The sequence below is a fragment of the Rhea pennata genome, chromosome 6, assembly GCF_028389875.1.
Source record: "Rhea pennata isolate bPtePen1 chromosome 6, bPtePen1.pri, whole genome shotgun sequence".
NCBI classification, from domain to species: domain Eukaryota; kingdom Metazoa; phylum Chordata; class Aves; order Rheiformes; family Rheidae; genus Rhea; species Rhea pennata.
In genome coordinates, this window is record NC_084668.1 from 555,400 (window position 1) to 577,605 (window position 22,206).

At 38.0% G+C, this 22,206-nt stretch overlaps 1 protein-coding gene across 4 annotated transcripts in view; it reads right to left on the reverse strand.

Moving 5' to 3' along the window:
- Window positions 1-22,206, reverse strand: part of PKP4 (plakophilin 4) — a 94,492-nt gene that overhangs the window by 64,877 nt on the left and 7,409 nt on the right. For 2 of the 4 annotated variants that reach the window (XM_062578130.1, XM_062578127.1), the window contains exons 1-2: window positions 16,964-17,120; window positions 5,535-5,668 (exon numbers count right to left, since the gene is read on the reverse strand). In XM_062578130.1, coding sequence (XP_062434114.1) covers window positions 5,535-5,663 — 129 coding nt within the window. In that variant the 5' untranslated portion in view covers window positions 5,664-5,668; window positions 16,964-17,120. Of the gene's footprint in view, window positions 1-5,534; window positions 5,669-16,963; window positions 17,121-22,206 lie in introns of those variants that run through there. The other 2 variants (XM_062578129.1, XM_062578131.1) reach the window with 2 other exon arrangements.

The following is a 22,206-nucleotide window of genomic DNA, read 5'->3' on the forward strand; positions in this document are numbered from 1 at the left end:
GTTAGCTTCTTCTTGCCCTGTTGTGATTTGAAAACTTCTGACAAAGCACAGGTAAGTTGTGGAAGGTCCAACTGGCTACATGAAGATCTTGCAGTTACAGCTATGCAAGAGTCAGCAGCCACGGCACAAGGTGGCAAAGACAACACTGTAGCACTTTGTGAATGGCGCACACATACCAAGTCAGACCAAGATTGGGCATGCTGGACATCCCGAGTGACAGATCTTGGTTTCTTGGCTTCTGCCAGTTCTTGGTGGCTGCCGACACAGGCTGTGGAAGCAGGCAGGGCTAGAATGGGATGACACTTCTGGTTGTAGTACCTCCGAGATAGGCTAAATTGGTTGAGTTGGCAAACATCACCAACTTTGTGCAATGTTCAGAAGTAACTGCCAGTGGAACTACAGAATGTCTTCCTAACTAGAAAAAAATTATGATTGAAATTGAGTCTCTTCCAGTAGTTTGACAGTGGATGAGAATAGCTGATGACCTAGAAAGCATACTTAGCTTTTTGAAAGGAGTATTTTACCTGGAATTAGCTATTCCTCCTTCACCTGCAATGTGCAGTGCAGAGCCGCACAACTCCCATTGTCTATGAAAGTCCAATGATGCTAAAGAAAAAAGGTAGTTACGTTTTGGACATTTCATATGATACAAACATGAAACAAAGAAAACGACAAACAGAATGCTGTTCACTTATACTTCCTTCAATTTAAAAATTCCAGCATATGGACTGACCTATGCAGACTTCCACGTTTCTACCTGCTGTCATTCTGAGACACACTTAGGAATGGACTACTTAAAAATACACTAAATACTGTATTTTTCCAACCTGAATAACCTTACGGTAGCAACCAGTATTTAAATCCTCTACAAGAATCTATCAAGATAAAATTAAACTTTTCACTGACCATATCAGATCACTTAAAAAAAAAAAAAAAGTTCATTCAAACCCACCACTGCATTTGCATGTGTTCGGTATCTCAGCATCTTCCAAAATACAGAAGAAAAAAATTGGACAGAGTAAAAAACTGTAATTGCAGAATGTGAAATGACACAGCTACAATTATTGGCTGATCTAACTCTGTATTCAACAGCAGTAGACCATTAAAGCTCTTAATACTTTCATGCCTACATTGTTCACTAGTCTGGTAAAACATTTTAGTGCTGCTCTAGCAGATGAGGGATCAAAACTTAGGGAAAATGACCATCAATTCATAGAAAATATACTGATAAGCATTGACAGAGACAGCAAGCAAGAAAGCCACTTGAGATCTTTGCTGACTTTTGGGGGGCATCAATCTCCTTGGAAGCTGTTACAATATATTAGGTTGTTTTAAATTGGTGCTGAAGAAAGTATACTGCTCTGCCAGTTGTAGACTAGAATTGTGTTGTTGTAGAGTAGATAGACAGGTAATCTAAACATAAAAGTGTTACAAAAGGAATAATTATTTCAGTATTTTTCAAAGGTACCCACAGTTCTAGGTAGGCTCTTTTTCAAGGTTTCTCCACAAAACTCTAACAACACATTTTGGAAAGAAAAATCAATTCCTACACTTTCATATTAATAAAGCAGAACACTGAATTTTGATCTAGGAAATGAGTTAGCAGTTTCATCTGGGACAGAAGCATAAGATCTTTTTTGTCCTAGAATAAGAGTCTTAGGAGATTTCTCAGACTTTATTGTACTGAATATGGAAGCAGTTGCAAATGGCTGAAGTAGTAAACCTCAAAGTCAGGGAATTAAAAACAGCAAGAGTGTTTTAAAAAAAGCCTCTTCCAGTCACTCACAAAATTTTGGCAAAGGTTTTGTTTCACTCATACACAGCTTGCTAAGCAACTGAAAGCGAGAGAACAACCTCCACTCAGAAGTAATACATATCTGTCCATCTAATTGATCACTGGATGCATGCAAAGCATGATTTCAAAGTGATACTGTTCAATTTTTGTCTAGTTACCAGAAGTTTAATTAGCAAGTGTTCTTTCAGATACCTTGCTGAAATTGCATGTCTACACAGATTATGCAGTACTTCATAGCAAATTGCTCAGTATCTGAGTTGGCAAAGAACTCTCCCAAACAAAATACACTCATTTTAGTAAACAGCAGTCTTAAAAATCCATCATAAATCTTTCGCTCTACAGAGGATGCATTCTCTCCTCCATTTCCATACCAACAAAACCCAAAGTTTTTGCTAGTTCTCTGCACAGAAAAACCCTATGAAAAACATCTTGAGAAATAAAGGATTTTGTACTCATACAATGAAGAGGGGAAAAAAAGTAAAGCACACAGATTAAATACGTGGTTCAATACAGTTATTGAACAAGAAAAGGTTTTGTTCAAGTGTTAAACAAAAGTGAACATTTCAAGGAAATCATTTAATCTTAAGTCTCTTGGGGTTTCCTATTCATGCAAAAGCATATCAATCATTCTTAATCTGTTACCAACCATTTGTAAAGGAAAAGACTAAGAAAAATTGTACAACGATACATGTCAAAAACATCTGCATTCATTTTGTTTTTTAAAGTTTGAGCAAGCTTTTTCCTGCAAGACCTTCCTCTCTCTAAGCCCACTCACCAAAAAGGAAAACATGCTAAACAGGAAATTCAGTTAGGAATGATCAAGTCATATATTTTATTTTGCCAAGTCAGCAGCAATTCATTTTAAATTCAGTAGCATAAGGTTTGCTCATGTAAAGTAGTAGTGATTCCAAAAATCTATACCTTCATCTTGAGAAACAGCTGGCAACTAACTGGCTTTACATTTCAAAATAAATTACTGCTATGATGTTACCTTTCCAATTTGTAATAGCATGCTATTATAATGTGAAAATACTAAACTTACTTTAAATGTAGATGAGAGACTGTCTATAAACTTTTATACAAGTATTCCCCAAGATTCAGTTTCCAGAAATAGTCACATATTTTAATGCTTTAGTTTTACATAGAACCAGTTTCAGTATTTCCTAAGATGCTTCTATCCAGAGAAGTATGCAAATTTCCTAATATTCTAGTATTCTAGAAGTGAAATAGGCAGATTGGGAAAAGAAAAAAATATATCTAATCCATATAGCTATTGCAAAAATGAAAAAAAAAAGGAAAAAATTAAAAGCTTATGTAGCTTCGCTACAGTTGTACAGTCTTAGGACTTTGTGCATTCAAAATTGAAGTCTTCTAGAAATGCAACATGTGTGTGCATGCCCTAACTTACACTAATTAGGGATATGATTTCATGCTGAAACAAAAACTAAGTTTTGTCAGAAGAGTATAGACAAAGTTGTAGAAACCTCAGTTTCACCACAGATGGCACTTTGTTCTGCACCTGCTATTTTGTAACACCAAAAATGAATAGATAGATTTTTTGATTGATAATTTTGTCTCAACGAGGGACTTTTTCAGAGAACAAAGGACACACCTTACTTTTGCTTGATAAAAGTGTTGCTTTAAGCTGATTTGTGGACACAGGAAAAAACAAACACAAACAGGCAGTACATTCAAAGTGCCTTACAAAGTTCATAGGATAATTAGTGCAACTTTTTATATATACGTAGGAATATATATATCTCTACGTATATATAAATATATCGACGTATACCATTATTGTAGACATTGCTTAAAGTTATTCAGTAAATTAAATCTTCCCATTTCAGAAGTGCTGTAGCAATTTAAATACTTTTATTAAGTTAAAACTTTGCAGAGATCAACAAAACACAATAAAGATTTCTCTGAATTGTGGTTCCACCGTAGTAAGTGTTTCTAAAATACTGAAGTAATAGTTTAGGTGTGGCAGCTCTATTTTACAAACAAAGAACCACTGCAGATAAATGATTCCTGATTAAGAGGAAGTTAGGCCATAGCAAATAGCATATTAGTCTCTGTTCAAGCATAATAAAGTAAGTAACCACACTGGAAAATATTCTGTTCTGGGCCTTTTGCCATACAGGAAGGGTGTTGAATATGTCAGTGTCCACAATCAATATCAAGAGTTAAAAAAAAAAAAAAAAAAAAAAGTTCAGTCCTTAACACCTTTGCTTTACCATTTACGGGACAGAAGTATGATTCTAAAATGTCCACATATATTTACATTTATGGTATAGTTTGGAAGTCTGTTTCACCAACTATTTTTTCCTCTTTGATCAGCATGGAGTTACTTAATAATCCGTATATTAGTAAGTCTTTCATTGAATGAGAGAGGGAAGAGGTTTTAGCCTCCTTTTTTTAAAAAATGAAGTATTCCATTATAATTTTTTTCCCTCAAAGAAAAATATTTCTTGTGTAGAAAAGCGGACATTAACACTTTTTTAATTATACGTATCATGTATCAATCTAATACAGACAATGTGGTCATAACTGCATTTTCAGTCTAAGCAGTCACTCTAGCATTAAAACTGCATAAAACTCAATTTTGGAAAGCAACTCCAGTAATAAGATTATTGGCAGGTGATCACTAGGAATTACAGTATTGTAATTTACTAGAACACTGCTCATCATCTGAGCTATGATTACAAGCATGTTCCTTTGCCTGTTAATTGCAAAATAAAGTAGACTAACTTAAAATCACCACAAATGTATTTTAAGCAAACAAGTCCTTTTTGACATTTGCAATAGTTAAGATTGCACAAGACTGATTGCTCTCTCAGGCTCAAGATCACAGGAACCCAATTGACTGTGATTATCTCAATAGCCTCCAGCATTAACATTCTTCATATTGGAAAAATCAGCTTTAATACCACTGAGACACGATTAGGATTGCTACTGCCATCTTAACAATCCCTATTCAGATGTTGAAATTTATGTATTAAACCAAGACATAAGATCATTATTTATAGTTCTGACAATGAAAAGCCAACCTCTTATCTCCATATTTTTTTTACACTTTGGTTAGAAAGTTCCTTGTAAAAGTGATTTTTTTCCTTAAAATAACCTCCCAAATTAGGCTGAACCTGAGCCTCAACTTGACTTGAGGTCAAACAACCCCTCCCATAGAAACCATAACTAAGATTTATGGACATATATTTGTGGCCGTATATATGTTACAGATTTGAAATATAGTATTATTTTGGTGGTACCTTCTAGAGCTAAAACTGAACTCAAAGCTCAAGCCATTCTTTAACAAAACACAACTAACATCTCATGCAGATAAAGATTGGATATATTTCTGTAACACTATGCAACTTCACAAAATGGACAAAAAACATTTGTTCTCAACGGTGCAATTTTACACTATCTTTTATACACTAAACCTGCATTTCCAGTTTGATTTACAGCAACAGTTTAGTGCACACATTACAATGGATATAGATTATCATAATAACGCTTCTGTTTATTGCAATTAAATGTACCCCTTATGTTCAGATTCTGACATGTTTCCTGGCTAAGCTAGTATTTGAATAGCTACAAAATATACTATATTAAGGGTAGGAAACATATTTGAGAAACAATGGTATTTCTGTTCAGTAACAAAGGACAATGATTAACACATACTGAATTCAATGGTTAAAGCACACTGAATTTTTAAATTGCTGAAAAACAAGCAGCGTACCTGTTCCTTTACAGAAGCTAAAATGGTAGTGGCAGTGGTCTCCGGTTCCATGCCTGGGCCTGCAGAACTTTCCTGCGCTGTCTGCGGCAGCCCCTCCTCCACCATTGGGGTTTGCTCAGGGGCTGGCATTTTACCTGCAATAAACAGTATTTTTAAATAGTTTATATTTTGAGCCAGTGACGCTTAAACAAACCCAAGTGTTCAAGATTACAGATTATTAAACTTGTCTTTGTTCCGCAACCTTCTCAGACTTAACCAAAATTGCAGAGAACTTTGTATTACTAACATTATCATACATTGCCATTACTGTGCTTCACTTTCACAAATTTAATCCAGGATTATGTACAGAACTTGAAGGCTAGGCAAAGCAACCAGGCAGCATGAAGTTTAAAAATTATTGCAAAAATGCCATTTTGTGTTAGATATTAAAGGTAGCAAAATCCAAAATATTTAGGATATTACACTTTTAATGATCCTATCCCTTCTTTATATTTATCACATACACTTTTTAGCATAGAATAATGATAGGCAACAGAATACTGCTTTGCTGTTAAGCACAAACCACAGAAGAGCCTAACTATAATAATAAAGGGTTAATGCAAATAAAGCTTCTACTGCTCTTGTTGGAGAAGAGGAAGTTAAAGCACTGAAGTCAGAGTAATCTCCCTGGGCTACGGAGACTGTGGAAAGGATGCTCAGGGTTAGCGCTCCTCAGAGGGCAGGACAGTGCAACAGTTCCAGTCCATGTAAAAACAGACAAATCACTTCCCTAATGATAGAAGTTAATAGTAAATAACATTACAAGGACTGTTATGATATGTAAATGCTTGATAGTTTTAAAATAGCATGTATGTGGTATTCATTTATCTTCTGTACATATACCATGCTTCAGCTTCCTTAGAAAACAAAGCTCAATGTCTAATTTTGTGTTACAGTAATCAAATTCCATTCTAGATTTTCAGGATAAATGCACTCAGTATACCTAGAGAAGGCAGAAAGTAGCACAGACAGCAGCTTGCTTCTCTTCATTTCGCACGCAGCAGCTTATGCTGCAAACAGACTGCAAAGCCAGGCACAGACTCGTCAGACCTCTGGACCCTGACCCATTTTAACCACAACCATCCCTGCTCTCCCACCTGCCTTTTAAATGCTGGACCAGCATAAAAGTGGCATGGAGGAGCTTGCCTGATGCGTGAAAACATGCATAATTGTTTACAACAGTAGACGTGCTGTAAAACTGTAGATTTCTGTTTTGGTTAGAAGAGGTTCACTAGACTTATAAGTGATCTCTTTTGAAATTATTCTAAAGAATCACACGCTTTAGGACATTTTCTGCATTTTGTATTTATTTCTATATAGAGAGACCAAGCTCAGGCACAGAGCCGTTTTGTCAGAGGACTTTCATGCAGCCTTAAATCAGAAGAAATTAATGGAAATCAGAAAAGAGATGAAAATGCAAGTGTAAGAAACAGCACTTTCTTGCTGCTTTACATAGTGACACTTCTGCTGTGAGAGGGATTGTTTCATTAATTATATTACTTTAAATAAAGCCCATTAAATATATTACTAGGTCTTCATGGACTGCAGCACTCCAGACTGCGCGCGGAGTTGGAATCACACGTAACAACGAACAGCCGATTTCACGTGAACCTGAGGGAATCAAATGACACAAGACGCTGAAGCGAGACGAGCGGTGGAAGGCTGCGGGACAGCAACGAGGGCTAACGCACAGCGCAGGGATCTGCTCGCCTGCCGGCTCCTGCCGTAACGGAGGAAGACAAGCCGCTTCGTCAAGCACCTCGGCGCCGAAGCCCAACGCGGGCTCCCTCGCTTTGCGGGGCAGGTGCTTCCCTCCCTCCAGCGACTGCGCAAGCAGCACAAGGAGACCAGCCAGTAACCTAGGAAGAGCCTACTGGAATAGCTCTTCTTCACCCCATTCTGCATTATGTTTATCTTCTGGAAATAAGAAAAAGAAACTGCACAACCGCCACATGCCAGGCATCAGTCACCGAAGGAAAGCCAAACGTGCCAGTTCAGCAACACTGACAGACCAAGTGCCATGTTTTTTTCTTTCTTCCTCCGCTGGTCATTTTCCAAGAAGGACCGAACCATAAACGCGACAACATAAACATCCACGCCACACACTGTCCTCCCCAATACAACATATTTAAGCCCAGAGCAGGTATTTCCTTCCTCTCCCACCCGCAATTGTAGCGCCTCCAACCTCCAGCAAAGCCCTTCCGAGCAGCCCAGCCTTGCCTCCCCCAAATCCCGCACCTTCCTTTCTGAGGAGCCCCCTCCTACTCCGACACGCCTCCCACCCAGCGAGAGGGCCCCCCGAGCTGCTCCTCACCGCCGCCCCCGCCAGCGGGCGCTGAGGAAGAGGCGGCGGAAGCCCCCGGCGGCGCCCGCGCTGAAGGCCGGCCGGCCGGCCTGCTCCACACCGCGCTGCAAGACCCTGCTCGTCTCCGTCCCGCGAGCCCCCTCCCGGGTGGCTCCCGATGAGGAGTGCTCTCGTAGTCATGCACCACCGTTCTGAGGAGCCAAAGGCGAAACCTCCGGTTACACAAAGTGAGAGCATATTCCTTTAAATCTTTGCTTGTAAAAATCAGCTCTTTCATCAACTAGCAATGGCCCAAGCAATCACGGAATACGTGTTATAAAAATAAGGTGTGACCCAGGGAATTATATCACTTTCTATAGTTCTTTTATTACTACAGCTTAGTGTTTCAGATTTCTAAGGGGACTTTCAAATTTGCAAGCATATCATGAAGCAGCAGAACCAGAGAGTCAGGCTCTTCCTTTCAATAATCAATCCTTCAAATCTCATTCAGGGAAACGCTGAACAGTGAATACACGCAAAATTGAGCCTCTAATAATAATGCTCAGATGAAAACTCATCAACTTAATTATTAATGAAGATGTCAGTGTTAAACGTACATCTATTTGAGTGTTAAGAGGTGTAATTAGAGAGCTATAACTTTCCAGAAAGACAGTTGTTTCAACTGCTGCTGTTTCAATTAACACATGCCTTGGCAAAGTAACTGATTCTCTAATCTTGATTTCAAGACTAGACAACTGTTGGCTTTGATCCTACAAACTCTTACGTAGGTACTTAACCTAACTGAAGCAAGTATTCTCGTTACTCCAGCTGCCGGCACAGCGAGGCAGCTGCAGGACGCACGAGCCCGGGGGCAGCGATGCGGGCAGGGGGCAGCTCGCCAGCCGCCGAGGCCGGCGCGCCTCCGCCTGGGCACCTGGCTGAGCAAAGGAGCTCACAAATTCAAGTTAGATTCACACATTCAGCTTACAGGAACAGGAAATAACTAGATGTGGGATACCCAACACCAGATACTTATGGGGAGAGCCTTAAAATCAGCCACAAGTAAAACTGGAAAGAAGTCTATATGAAATCCTCCTCCTTACACTTGCTTATGCAAGATTGGGATTTAATGTCTGAAGCTACTTCCTGGACTTCCTTGCTTCATTCCCTCCTTTGGGTGCAGATAACTGGTTCACTACTGTAAAATAAATGGCCAATTCCCACTCCTCAAAAAAATTAGGTCAGTAGTTATATTGCCTGCCTCTTGTGTCACGGCCTAGCAGTTAGATCTTACCCAGAATGGGAGACTTGGTTTCTATGTCTTCCTCTGCCTGTTCAAAGTCTTATCCCCAAAAATCTCCTATTATGCTTATCACAGCTACTAAGCTACAGTCAGGATTGATGAGGGTCGGCTTTCTGCAAACCTGTACGAGGTGAAACACTACAGAAAGGAATAAAGAGAGATGACCAAGGAACACAAGAGGAGGGGTAATGAACACTCACGAGGACAGCATTCCCCTGCAAAGGTAAGGCCTACGTTCTGGTCCCTTCTTTCAGCCTGGGTCAAACTAGAAGCAACTCTAGTGTACAAACAAGCAATTCCTAGGGCACGGTGGTCCCTACCATTAAGCTGAGATAGGCAAAGGGAAAACCTTACCGCCTCCAGGTCAAGCAGCTGCTGGAGTGCCACATAAAGCAGAGCTCCACTCCCTCTCTGCAAAACAGAGCTAGTCCCACAAGGGAAGATGGCAGGAAGGAAAATGGGGGAAGAATGGTTCGAGCAGGTTAGAACAGCTCCATTCTTTCTCCTTTCCTTTTAAGGAATAAACAGCTCCCCGCACTTTTCCCGCTTCTGTTTCACTTGTGCAACAGCTGGTCTTCCAGAGGGCGAGAATTAAAGCAAAGTGTGCGTACAGAAACAAGAGCAGCTGGCTAGCAATTTTTAAGGTAGATTATTAAATACCTGTTCAGTTGCTTGACTTTTTTTAAATGCAGAATTTCTATCCAAAAATCCTCAGTCCAGATAGAGAATGCTTAAAGATAACCCTGAGCTACAGTTATGCAAAGTAAGGAGATATTTTCTATCTACAGAAATTCCCTTAACTTTGGAAGTCTTTCAGCCACCAACATGCATCCAGGGCCAGAAGTACATTTGGACAGCTAAGGGCTGATCTCTGAGCCGTCCATATTAACACAGAATTTTAGAGATACAGGATACGAAGAATGCATAACAAAATATTTAACAGTAAACAGTTATTTGAGCTTTCTGTTAGTTGTCACTTCTGTCAAAGTTGAAGCTACTCAGCCCTTCATGACTGCTCTCCCTTTCACACATAGAATTACATATACTCTCTTCCAACCTCCTACTTAAGGTAGTCTGAATTTTCACTCAACTTCAATCAGAGAATTTTTTCAGCATTTAGCATCCAACTAGGGGTGGTAAAGAAGGGGAAAAGATACATAGATATCTATCTTAACCTGCACTGTACAACATATGTGATCAAAGTAAAACCTATTATTAGCTGAAGACCGTTGGGGTCCTGAAAGTAGCACCATTGAGCAAAATAGAAGGGTATAACAGCTGTAAAGGAATATACACCTGATGAAAGTAGATATCAATCATTCGTATCCGAAGACTTCTGAAAAGTCCATGTTATAAACACTAAGAATTATGTTTCTAATAAAAAACCTCCAACTTAGTCAGAACCTACAGAGATGTAGACAGAAGATCTGCTGCAGCCATTTATGTAAGCTGTGACTATATGAAGGGATAAGTCACTCGAAGGAAGAACAGCAAGCCAGCAGCACAAGGACCTCCTGGCACTGAAACAGCGAGACCCAGTAGCACTCTACTGGAAACATTTAAGAGAACCCAAATAAAGAGCCCTGCAGGGAATGAAATGCTTCCTAACGCAGTGGACTGTTCTAGCTTTGCGCATCTGCGGAACTAAATTTTGAAAGCTCCTTTTCTTCCCTTTCAGTATTACTCAGGCCCTACCTGGATTAAAGTGTTAGTTAATAATTAAAGTAGGCTACACTCTTTTCATTTGACATGGAGATACTTACCTAACAGAAATAATCCTCTTTTGAATTCCAGGGTAATCAACTGCCTTGTAATTACTACAGCATTCTCTCACCCAAGTAAATTATTTATAACACCTACATACTCCTCTTTGGCTGTGCATCAGAGCCCATAACAACACTGACACTCTCAAGGCAATTTTACCTTACCTTAAGCACTGTCAGGAAATAAAACTTTTCTAGGTGGAACAGCAGTTCTGCTCATCTTCCACAAATCTTTGATTTTTTGCTTTGTTACTCTTCACTTTTGAGTAACACTCAAAGACATGTTTTTATACTAAAGTACAGACGACATTCTTCCTAATTTACTGAAGCTGTCACACTCAATAACTTCAGCAATGAAATTAATTCATTTTCTCTAGAAGTACTAGAGCTGAAACACTTCATTATTGTATTTCAACTGGTAAACATGTAAACATTTTGTTCTTCCAGTGCCCATGCCTGATCAAATAATAAATAGCAACAAAAAAATTAACAATTCAAACCTCTGTATTTCTCACTGCTCAGGAAAAGTTTAAGCTAGAACTCTGCCTATACATAAAGAAACAGAATTTAAGAAGGGTCCTTGGAATTACTGAAGGGACTACATATGAACTCAACTATTCATATCTTAATGGGCAAATATACATTTTCTTAAACTGGCTTGAGTAAGAATTAAATTTGTTCTTACAACACCATTCTTATAATCATCCTGCAGTCTTTTTCATTATTATTATTTTTAAAATAACAAGGGCCTGTACAACTGAATAATCTGACAGCATTGCTACCCAGAGAATGAATGAAGAACAGTGAAAATGATCAAGTCTGGTAAAACAAAAAGGCCAAACAGGGAACATTTTTATGTTATGCAGAATTGAAACAAAAGAAAAGAAGGGAGGCTGAAGAAGTTTAGTTGATTTCAACACAGTTTACTTCTCTTTTCCCCAATTCCATAGCTAGAAATAGGATGGGAAACAAACTACATTGCTTCTATATGACTTGCCACCCCAGCACAGCTGATGGGGTAGAGTCATCATTACACAGTTTGCTAGTTCTGCTGTTTCCATGGGTCCTCTAAGCATGCAGTGAAGTCATAGGTTGCCAAAATGGATGAAACTCTCCTGTGCCTGATCAAATGGTCAAATAGTTGCAAAGCAAAGAGGTTCAGCAAGCTGATTTGACTCTATGCCTTTTTTTTTGGGGGGGGGGGGATGGGGGTTGGGGAAGGGAAGGGCCATTTTTCTGAATCAATGCATCTTGTACCCAGATAATCACTGATGTAAAGAAGGAATGAGAATATTTAATTGAGGAGAGGAGAAATACAACAAATCACTAAATCAGGTATAAGTAGTGATGCTTTAATTCTCCTTTGTTCTTCCTAGTTTCTATTCCCCACCTTTCACTGTTGCTCCTGTTTCTCTGTGACATTCAATAGTTTCCCCAGCATTTAGTAATTCTTCTCCGTATGCAGTGGGCAGGAGAACTTTCCAGCTCTCCTGGAAGATAACAAAAATGGTGCTTTTCCACAGCTTGCTGCTTGCTTCCCTTCATATTCCTCCTGCTCCACTTAAGAGATGATTCTCCAGATTTTCTCCTTCCCTGTGCTCCCCATTTATGAGCCTTGCAGTGCTGACATGAACCCATTTTCTCAGGCAGAGTCCTCCAAATTAATTGCAACTAAAGAGATTGCAAATATAACTCTGATGAACACTGTGAACCAGGATAGGCTAGACTAGACTGCATATATTTCATGAGAGAAATACAAAACAATGAGCACTGTCTCATTATTAAAAATTCTCATATTTATATAGCCACAAGACTAACTCAAACAACAAAAGTAAATCACTGAAAAGCAATTGATACTTTGCTTGAGAAATATGGGAGATGCATTTAACTATCTTATTAGTTTCTTCCTCCTTCCTTTTTCTTAAAAAAGAAAAATATTTATGATATATATAATAGTACATTGAGAGCCAAAAGGGTTCTGGTGCTATAAGCTTTTTAAAATGTTAAAAACAGTTACTCTAATCCTTTAGTAATTTTATTTTTATTTTTTGCTACAGCTCATAAGAGGCAGGCATTTTTTTTGGCCGATGGCAACATATTTTTACTCCATTCTAGTGAATAGGCAAGATTCTACATCCACAAAAATCCAGTTGTAACATGCTCACAAGATTAGTATTTTTATAGCTTTCAAACTAACCATTCAAAAGAAGAGATCAGACAGGTATAACAAGGAGGCCATTTTGAATAAACACATACTTATGATAGTACGCTTCAAGGCCTGAGGCACCATTTGTGGTTCACCTTAAAAAAGAAGAATCTTTGTAATCTGAAGGGTGTCTGGAGAGCATTCACACGCACAAATGTATGAAGTACCACGAGCCTCTAGGGCCATAAAGGATGTGTAACAGACAGACCCAAATCTGACTCTCTTCCTTTGGACTATTCCAAGTCTGTATTTCTCTGTTCTATGTACCTTAATTCACTGCTGTTCAGAAAAACTTTATTGGAGCACAGTGTTCAGAAACAATTCTATAGGCTAGTAAGCACATTTATTTATAGAAATATATATTCAATCTTATCATAGTAGACTAAGAGGGAAGGAAAAGTAGCAAGTATCACAAAGCTCCTAATTTTCCAAACTGTCAAATTTGTCCAAGGCTATCAAGTGATAAAAACATTCATCAATTATTCATCATTTAGAAGTATAAATCCTTAGCTTGGCACTGGAATTAACTCAGTTAACTCAGGGTATGAAGTCATTCACAATGAATATCACATAGCAATACTATTTTAAAACTGTAAAGGCTGAGTAACTGTTGTGAATGTAGGCTAAGCAGTACTTTCACCAGATATTTGTAAAGTGTATGAGCTCCAAACTGATCAAACTTTTCAATCTACCATCTGAAAACTCTTACAAAGAAGCAAACAGGAGTAAATAGAGAGTGATTTTAAGCAAAGATAGAAATGCTACCATGTAGAACAATGATTGCAGGAGCTTTTCAATTTCTACTTATATTTTCTCTCAGTCTTTTAAAAATATTACTGCAGCATTGCATAATACAGTATTGCTAGATGCAATACACACTACCTGTAGGCAGGTATTTTTTAACTGGCAGCATTATAAACCCAAAACTACTTTATGTTGTTTATAAAAAAAATGAATCTCAATTTTGTCATACAGTATATTGAAAAAAAGCATTACAAAAAAAAAAAAAAAAAAAAACTCCAAATGATTAAATTTACAGCTATGAATAAATGCTTAGAAGCCAGCTAAAGAGTTCCACACCTCTGCACTGCAATTTGCTCCTTCTGTTTTGCCAGTGCACGTGTTTGAGGGACATGGTGTAAGCTGTATCACTGAAGTGGTCCAGAACTAGACAAATACCAGCCTCCTGCTGCGTCCTGCCTTTAAAAAGCACATGCAAAAAATCCTGGGGCGGGGGGGGGGGGGGGGGGGGGGGGGGAGAACTATTAGAAAGCTGTCATCAAAGCAGTAGTTCACCTGCATTGAAAGGAGGCATCAGATGGGGTTCTGCCTTGAGTTTGGCATTGCCCAGTCACTGTTACCAGCAGAGGCAAGACAATGATTAACACGCTGTGGATGACAGCTGGGGGTGGGGAGGTTATACGTATCTTTAGCGATAGGTTTAGAATTCAGAGGTCATGATCAACAGAAGAGATGATCCAAAAGTAGATGCCAAGCTTATAAGCAACTTGTCCTAACTCATACTGAACTTTTAAAAACTGCTACTCCTTTCTTAAGCCTTAAGAAGAGTTTGCATGCCCAAGCAAGTTGGATCAATTGAAAAGATAGAGGAGAGCAACCAAAACTTTGCAAAAATCTGTTGAAGCTGCCTGTGTTTAGCTGTAACAAAGACTAAGGAAAAAAAGTGAGTAAAGTTGAAATATTAAGTCACTGCAGGAAAGGCAAAATACTAATCAAGGATAATATTTAAAAGTTACTTTATCTTCTAACCAAGTATCAAACAATATTAATGATTATTAATACTTGTTACTTTCTTCCTCTAAATACGATACTGGAGTGCTTCCCCCCTTCCAACTTCAAAGCAGCATTAAGGTTTTTTTTTTTTTTTTGGATAACTATAGACAATAGAATAATTAAACTGTCCCAGTTACAATTTTAAATATGCTATTTAAACAAACAGACCTATTTTCCAACAGAAAAGGTTAAGACCTTAATCAGTTAGTTCTATTCTGCATTAATGTAAAGTTCAAAATCAGGATTTTAAAAACACAGAGCTACCAAAAGCAAATCCTCTCAATAACATGAAGTAGTGGAAAAAGTATAGAATTTGAAGTTCTAAAAGAATTTTAAGAATTAATTGCTGTTTTAGGGGATTTCCACTTTCAAAATACAGAAACCTGCTGTTGCTTGCACTATGCAAGTCCAGAAAAACGTCACTATAACTACTCAGGAAATACACTCATGGATTACAACGGTAGAAAAGAATGCACTTCCAGGACTTGTGAGATTTATATTTTGCACAATACTTAAACAGTAAGCGTAGCTAGAGATGTATCTTTCCATTTTTAGATTAAGTCTTACTTTTGGTTTATAAAAATATATAATTTCCAATAGCTGATACTGGACTGAACTTTCTGAACACTGAACAGTAAGGAGCAGGAAGCAGCTGAGCACCAGATAGGAAAGCACCCAATGCCAAAGACTCCACTGCCCTTCTACAGAAGAAAGAGTTAAAAAGAGTCCTATTTGAAAGACAGGAATCAACAAGGAACAGTCATATTACTTTATCACAGAAGGTCAAAGTATCTGCTACGTGCATCAGGCTACCCAAAACTGAAACACTTTAGCCAGGTGTTTACAGTCAGTTACTACTTACCTTTTCAATACCACAGACAACAGGGTAAATTGCAGATGTCAACAGGATAAATCTCTAGTTAATTGCATTTTTGCCTTGCTATTTATGAGGTATCATTTCAGATGCAAAAATTTTAACACACAGCTTTTGAGCAAAGGCACAGATGATGTTCTGCAGAGGATGCATTTTTTTTTTTTCAAATGCTCATCTAACATTATGTCAGTTCTCATATAACCAGGCATGTGAAGCTGCAAATAGTAGAATAAACATTGTCTTAACATGCCCAAAGGAGGGGCAAAAATAGGGCTCAAAAATCACCCTTAAACATCTCTTTCTAGAAGATAACATAATCTTATATCTGTTTTTGTCAAACAGTAGTACAATAAAAGTGTTATGAATAATGTCTACATATATAATCTCTTATTATTTCTTCAAATAACATTTTTAAAGACATTTCTTACGTACCATGGCAAACTGTTTGTTCTGTTTCCTTAGGGTAACACTGCCAGTTAACTCCAAAGAACTCAACACACCTACCACTGAGCTTTTCTTTTTTTTTCTTTCTTTTTTTTTTTTTTAACATCTTTTAAAAACAGATTTCAGCTAGGCTATTAATGCAAACTTCAGATCAACATGCCCAAATACGGTGAGGTGGACACACACACACTCACATGCTACACTCACACACTTATCCCATTTTCATCCTGTTTTAATTCTGCTATTATTGCTGCTTGTCAACATCCTCTTGTTGAGCCATAGGAAGGATACGCACCAACAACTTTGTCAGACACGTGAAATAACCCAGAAGTTCCTTAAGTTGTTATTTACAATCATCTTAAAAAGACAGCATTTAGCAACTAGACTGCTAAACACCCACGCTTCGCTGGAAAGTTTCCTTCCTCGGACTAACAGGGATCTGTGCCATAACTGCGTCTGATACATGCCAGCACTCTGCAAGAGCTGGTATTTCTCCAGTGCAGCAAAATGCAGAGATGCTGTTTTGGATTCCTGAGGACAGACTAACGGTGCTAGGGTGATCGCTTAGCCCAGGATAACCGGGACCTCTTTGCAGCGGGATCATCCCAAAGACAAGCTGCTGCAGTCACGCTCCTGGCTGTGAGGCCAGCCGGAGGACCCCTGCGGCACGGCACCACGCAGCACAGCACACAGCCAAGCACGCCAGCCAGCGCCCAACGAACCTGGAAAGCCGAACCGACGGAGATCAGTCCCCTCTCCGCTACGGTCTCTGATCGCGTAGGAAGCTGATTTTGGCAACTGGGCAGATGCTGCTTTGGCTATAATGGAAGCAGTGGGAAAACAAGTACTCAGGGAGAGTTCACTTTGCTATCAGGTTTCTATCAGGCTGCAACCTTGATGTCTAAACCCCTGTGCAAAAAAAAACATGGACAAGTTTTCTGCAAGTATCCAGCTTTGTACTAAAATGAAATGTGTTATATGGGATGAAACAAGATCAAGACTTAAAGAACTATTTCAACTTTTATTAAAAGTAATGTAATATGCTGCCTGGTATTTGCCAAATACCTGAAGTAAAATGGGATAAGAACAATTTAAATTCACACCACACACTATGTTTTGATTTAGCAAAGTTGAAGTTTAGAACTTATTTCATAACCTAAATTTTGTTTTTAAAACATACTGAAAAACACAAATAAAAAAAGGCAATTCCAGAATAACTAACAGATGTGTGCTAGTAACAGTGTGATAGACCCACAATTTTCTTCCTGTTAAAACAGCCTTAAAGCATCAACACTTCAGATGCATACCAGCAGACACGGAGAGGTACTTTAGCAGTAATATTCTTTCCTTGTTTCCTAACTAGAAATGGTGGTCAGAAGCTTAAGAGGAGATTTGCACTGAAATCAGCTGTATCATCTTTCATTTTCAAGAGGTTTCATGAGTTCCAGAGTTTTATGGTAAAAAGTCTTCAAGAAAGTGAAAAATTATACCTACTAGAATAGCAATATGAACTTCAAGCTTTACATTAAATTTAAACAAAGAAATTCTTACTTAATAAACTATTGATTCATTGCATCTTTACAACAGATTGTTCAAGGGGTCTAAAACACAATTCACCAGTGAATTTTACAACTAATATATTGGAAATATCACAAAACAAAGTAAAATTCAAAAGGTAGGAGTAATGGTTATCGGTTTTCAACTTCAGAGAGAAGCCTTCTCTCTGGAAACTATTTGTATCTGTAACTAGTCATATGGATACACTCCTCTGAGGAAGGACAGAGTGCACAGCTTATGCATTTTGTGAATCTCCAAGCAGAGAGGAAGAGACTGCTGCTAGCAGTGGCCACTTTAAAACCTGGAAGGGAAGATCTATTAGAAACAAACATCACTGGAGACTGCGCTAAGTAATATTTAACTTTTCTAGACATTGATCAAAGCGTGAATAATTGTCATAATGGTGGAACAGAGATATTTATTTCATAGATACGGCAACTAAAGAGCAATTAAACCAACAGAAAGATTATTTACTCAGACTCAATCCTGAAAGACATCACCAAAAATTCAGTTGCAGAAATAGCCACAGACATTATTATGAACTATTTTAAATCTAAAAATGGAAAGATAAGCAAAAGTACTCAGACCTGTAACTAAGTCCTCAATTTCAGAAGAGTCAATCTTATTAAATAGAAAACTATGTTGTAAAATCAGCCAGAACTGCTCAAAACAGCAGCCTGATGCTAGTGCTGTCAAAACAAAGAAAAAAAATTGTATCCACCCAAAGTGGCAGGAGGGAAGACATACACATTTTTGCAATGCACATCCAAGTCAGCAAAGAAATACTTCTCATCTGGGAAGCGTACCTATTTTAAAAGGGATACAAGTGAAGAAACAGAACGCCCTAAAGGGAGAGGAGAAATCTGCACATCTAAGAAGTTTGAGAACTGTTGTTTTTATAAGTCAAACAACAGTGGAATGGTGTGAAAGTTACAATCAAGCTATACAAGAGCTGCTGAAGAAGCAGAGAAATTCCGAGAGAATAATAAAATAATTTGGCCAAATAACAGTCAGTAGTAGCCTGTTGGGTACCTAAGGCAGAATAACCCACACATAGTCTGTATGTTCAAAAGATTACAATTATATATTTAGTCTACCTATGAGAGAGAATACAAAACAGTGTTAATGAACAGCCCCATCAGGAAGGAAGTTTCTGCACTAAGAACTCCCTTGGGACTGAACTTGTTTAACATTGTCCAAAAAAAAAACAAAACAAAAAAAAAACAACAAAAAAAAACGGCCTTCAGATGCTTTCCAAATTTGGGGGGGGGGTGGTAGACAAGGAAGGTGTGAAGTATTATGCAGGGATGTTAAGATGGAAGATGCTAAGGAATTTCATCTTGCTGCTATTATATAGCCAAGCAAGACAGAAAATGACAAGTAGAAGTTTCTGTAGACAAAAAAGTTATCAGAGAAGTGACTGGTGAGACAAACATGGACCCCCCCCCAACAGTTCCTGTAACATTGCACAAAGACACGTGCCATTGGAGAATACATCAAAAAACATACTTCTGGCAGAGATGCTGGAGTGTTAATTCCATTATAAAGAAATATAAAATGACTAAGCATCTGATCTTGTTACTCACATTCAAGACTGGCTATGCTGGTCTGATTGAATTCAAAGGCTACAATGATGATCTAAGGACCTTTTCTGACAGATCTTTTAACATTAAAAACAAAGACTGAAGCAATATTATTGCTGTCTATGATTTTTTTAGGGGTAAAAATGAGGGCAAGAGAAGATAAATTTGAAATAAAGAAACATCTGAGACAAGACCAAACAGGTCTTAACTGACCATAAAGAAATTTAAAGTTTAAGTTACAACGAACTTATTAATCAGCAAAAATACTACCACATTTAGCATACATCCAGAGCATTGTAATAAGTGCCAAGTACTTCTGGACTTTTAACAAAATTTTCACAATCATACATTCAGATTCACCTACAGGCAGAGCTGTGCACTTTCCACACAGCAAGTTTACTGACTCTTCTAGTGAGACACACTCAAGCCATTAACACACCATCGAGATAGATGTCATACTTCAGCTGTTAGCATCTATGGGGTCATGCTGGATAGCTACAACAGCAAGGAAAAAAAAAAACTACACAACCCACTGATATTTTGAATATTTTGCAGGATCCAGACCTATCATGATGTCAGGTAACTAGCTGGATCCAACATACCTAGTTTGACATATGGCTCTAGATCTTGCAAAAGATTGAGAGGGAAAAAAAACCCACACATCTGCAAACTTATTAAAACAGTCACATTGGTTTTCTTTCACTTCTGACTTTCAACTGATCTTGCATGTACTGCACTGATACTCCATTTTTAAAAGTGTAAATTTAACAACAGTTAATTAGTTCAAGCCACTGTATTTCCCTCTGCCAGCTTTATAATAGACTTCGTTTTTTGTTTTGAGCTCACCCGAGACTAAAGGAGATTCTGGCACTGCCTGTTCGATCTAGAGTAAGTCAAGAAAGCCAATGCCATAGCTGTTTTTACCAATTCAAAATGAGGGGCACAAGAGGAAACCTACATAGCTGTAGTTGTGTCATGGTAAATGATAAAACACTTGTGATGTTGCATGTCCCTTATCCAAGTAAATTTGTACATGTAAACTATCATTCTATTTGAATACAAAATATGAATCTATACATAAATCTTATATCATGAAAGCATTTTGATGGACTTATTCTCTGATTTAAAGAAAGGTTCCTGAGGTAGGCCAGGTGAGAGAGAGAGTCACTGAATCTTCTAATACACACTTCTACATAAAATAGTTAAGAGTCACCCATTAGTGTCACATCATTCGGTGTTATTAGGTTCACTTTCAATATACTAGGTAAGATTATACTGAACACTAACTCCACCTGCAAGAAAAAAGTGGAAAGCTAATGCATGCTTCAAACTGAAAAAGTACAGTTGTGTTTGTACATCCATAAAGTCATAACTCATCAATTTAACACATTTGATCATGATGCACAATCATACTAAACTTCCACATTCATAGAAAAAAAATACACTGGTGAAGAGGCTAGATTTTAGATCATGCTAAGTTCTCCACCATCAAGGGCCTTTGGAAGGTAAACTAATTCACCAATACTATTGTGAAGCAATCTGCTTGCTTCACAGCACAACATAAGGGAGGATTATTAAATGCATAAAGAATAAGAAAGCACGACATTTCCAATAATGGCATATCCTCAGCTATAAGCACTGTCTCCAGTTTGACGGAAACAAGACCATCCAGAGCCTGAAAAAGTCCCAACAGCAATCAAATGCACGTAGTGATTCCATCTACCCATAAGAACATAAGAAAAGCTTCACTGTGTCAGACTGGAAATGCATCTAGCACGATATTCTTGACAACGGCCAACAGCAGATGCTCAGATTGCAGAGGTTTCACACTTACTACTTAGTAATGGTGAAAAAAGGACATACTACATTTGAACTTCTAGTATTACCACCGTTTTTCACCCCAGATAAAAGTCTCCAGCCTGGCTAAAATTCTGTGCAACAGGCAATTCATTTCAGTCAGCTATAGGAGAGCTCTACAGTAGGAGAAAGAAGCTAACACAGCCTAGATGAGATCTTGGAGGATGCAGGAAAGAGCAGGATTGGAGTTCATAAAATAGCAGGTCCTATCTCCTCTCTTCCAACACATTTAATTTTTCCCCAGTTAAAGACTTGGATGGGAGATAGACACATCAAATATTTTGAAAGAAAAGCCTAAGCAGGCATGTAGCTGTATACCACACATAGAACTATAAAAAGGCTTTTATATGGGGCAGGGGGAGGGAAAGGGAGAAGCAGCATGTGGGAAAACTTAGATCCAAAACCCAAATATTGAGAAGCTGAGGACTTGAAGGTGTTCCTAATAGCAACCAAAATGCCACAATAAAAACATCTTCTATCTGACTAGTGCAGACATTTTTCTATTGGTATCAATTAAATATTTTTACTATGTGTATTGATACATTCTGACATAAAAGTTGCACATAAATTAACTAGTCTACAAATTTAATTCTTTTCCTTCAACCATTTTAATCTGTGAAGGCAGACACACAGCACTAACTAATCACTGAGTTTGTAACCACCTGATACTACTGAACTGTTAAAATTTCAATGTGTAAAAATAACACATCTGTAAAAAAGCATTAATTTCAATTCCACAACAAGAATTATCCGGAGTATTACCACAGTAGAATACATTCGTTCCATCGAAACGAGATGTTTGTTTTAAATGGAAGGGAAAGCTCCCCAAAACAATAGCTATCTTTATTGCCCATAACAGTTTTAAAAAACTTGCTTCTTCCTTCTCTTTCACATCTCAGTCTTTCTGAAATAAGAGAATAAATATTTACATAATGGGATATATCAATATAACAGTAGTATAAGTCAAC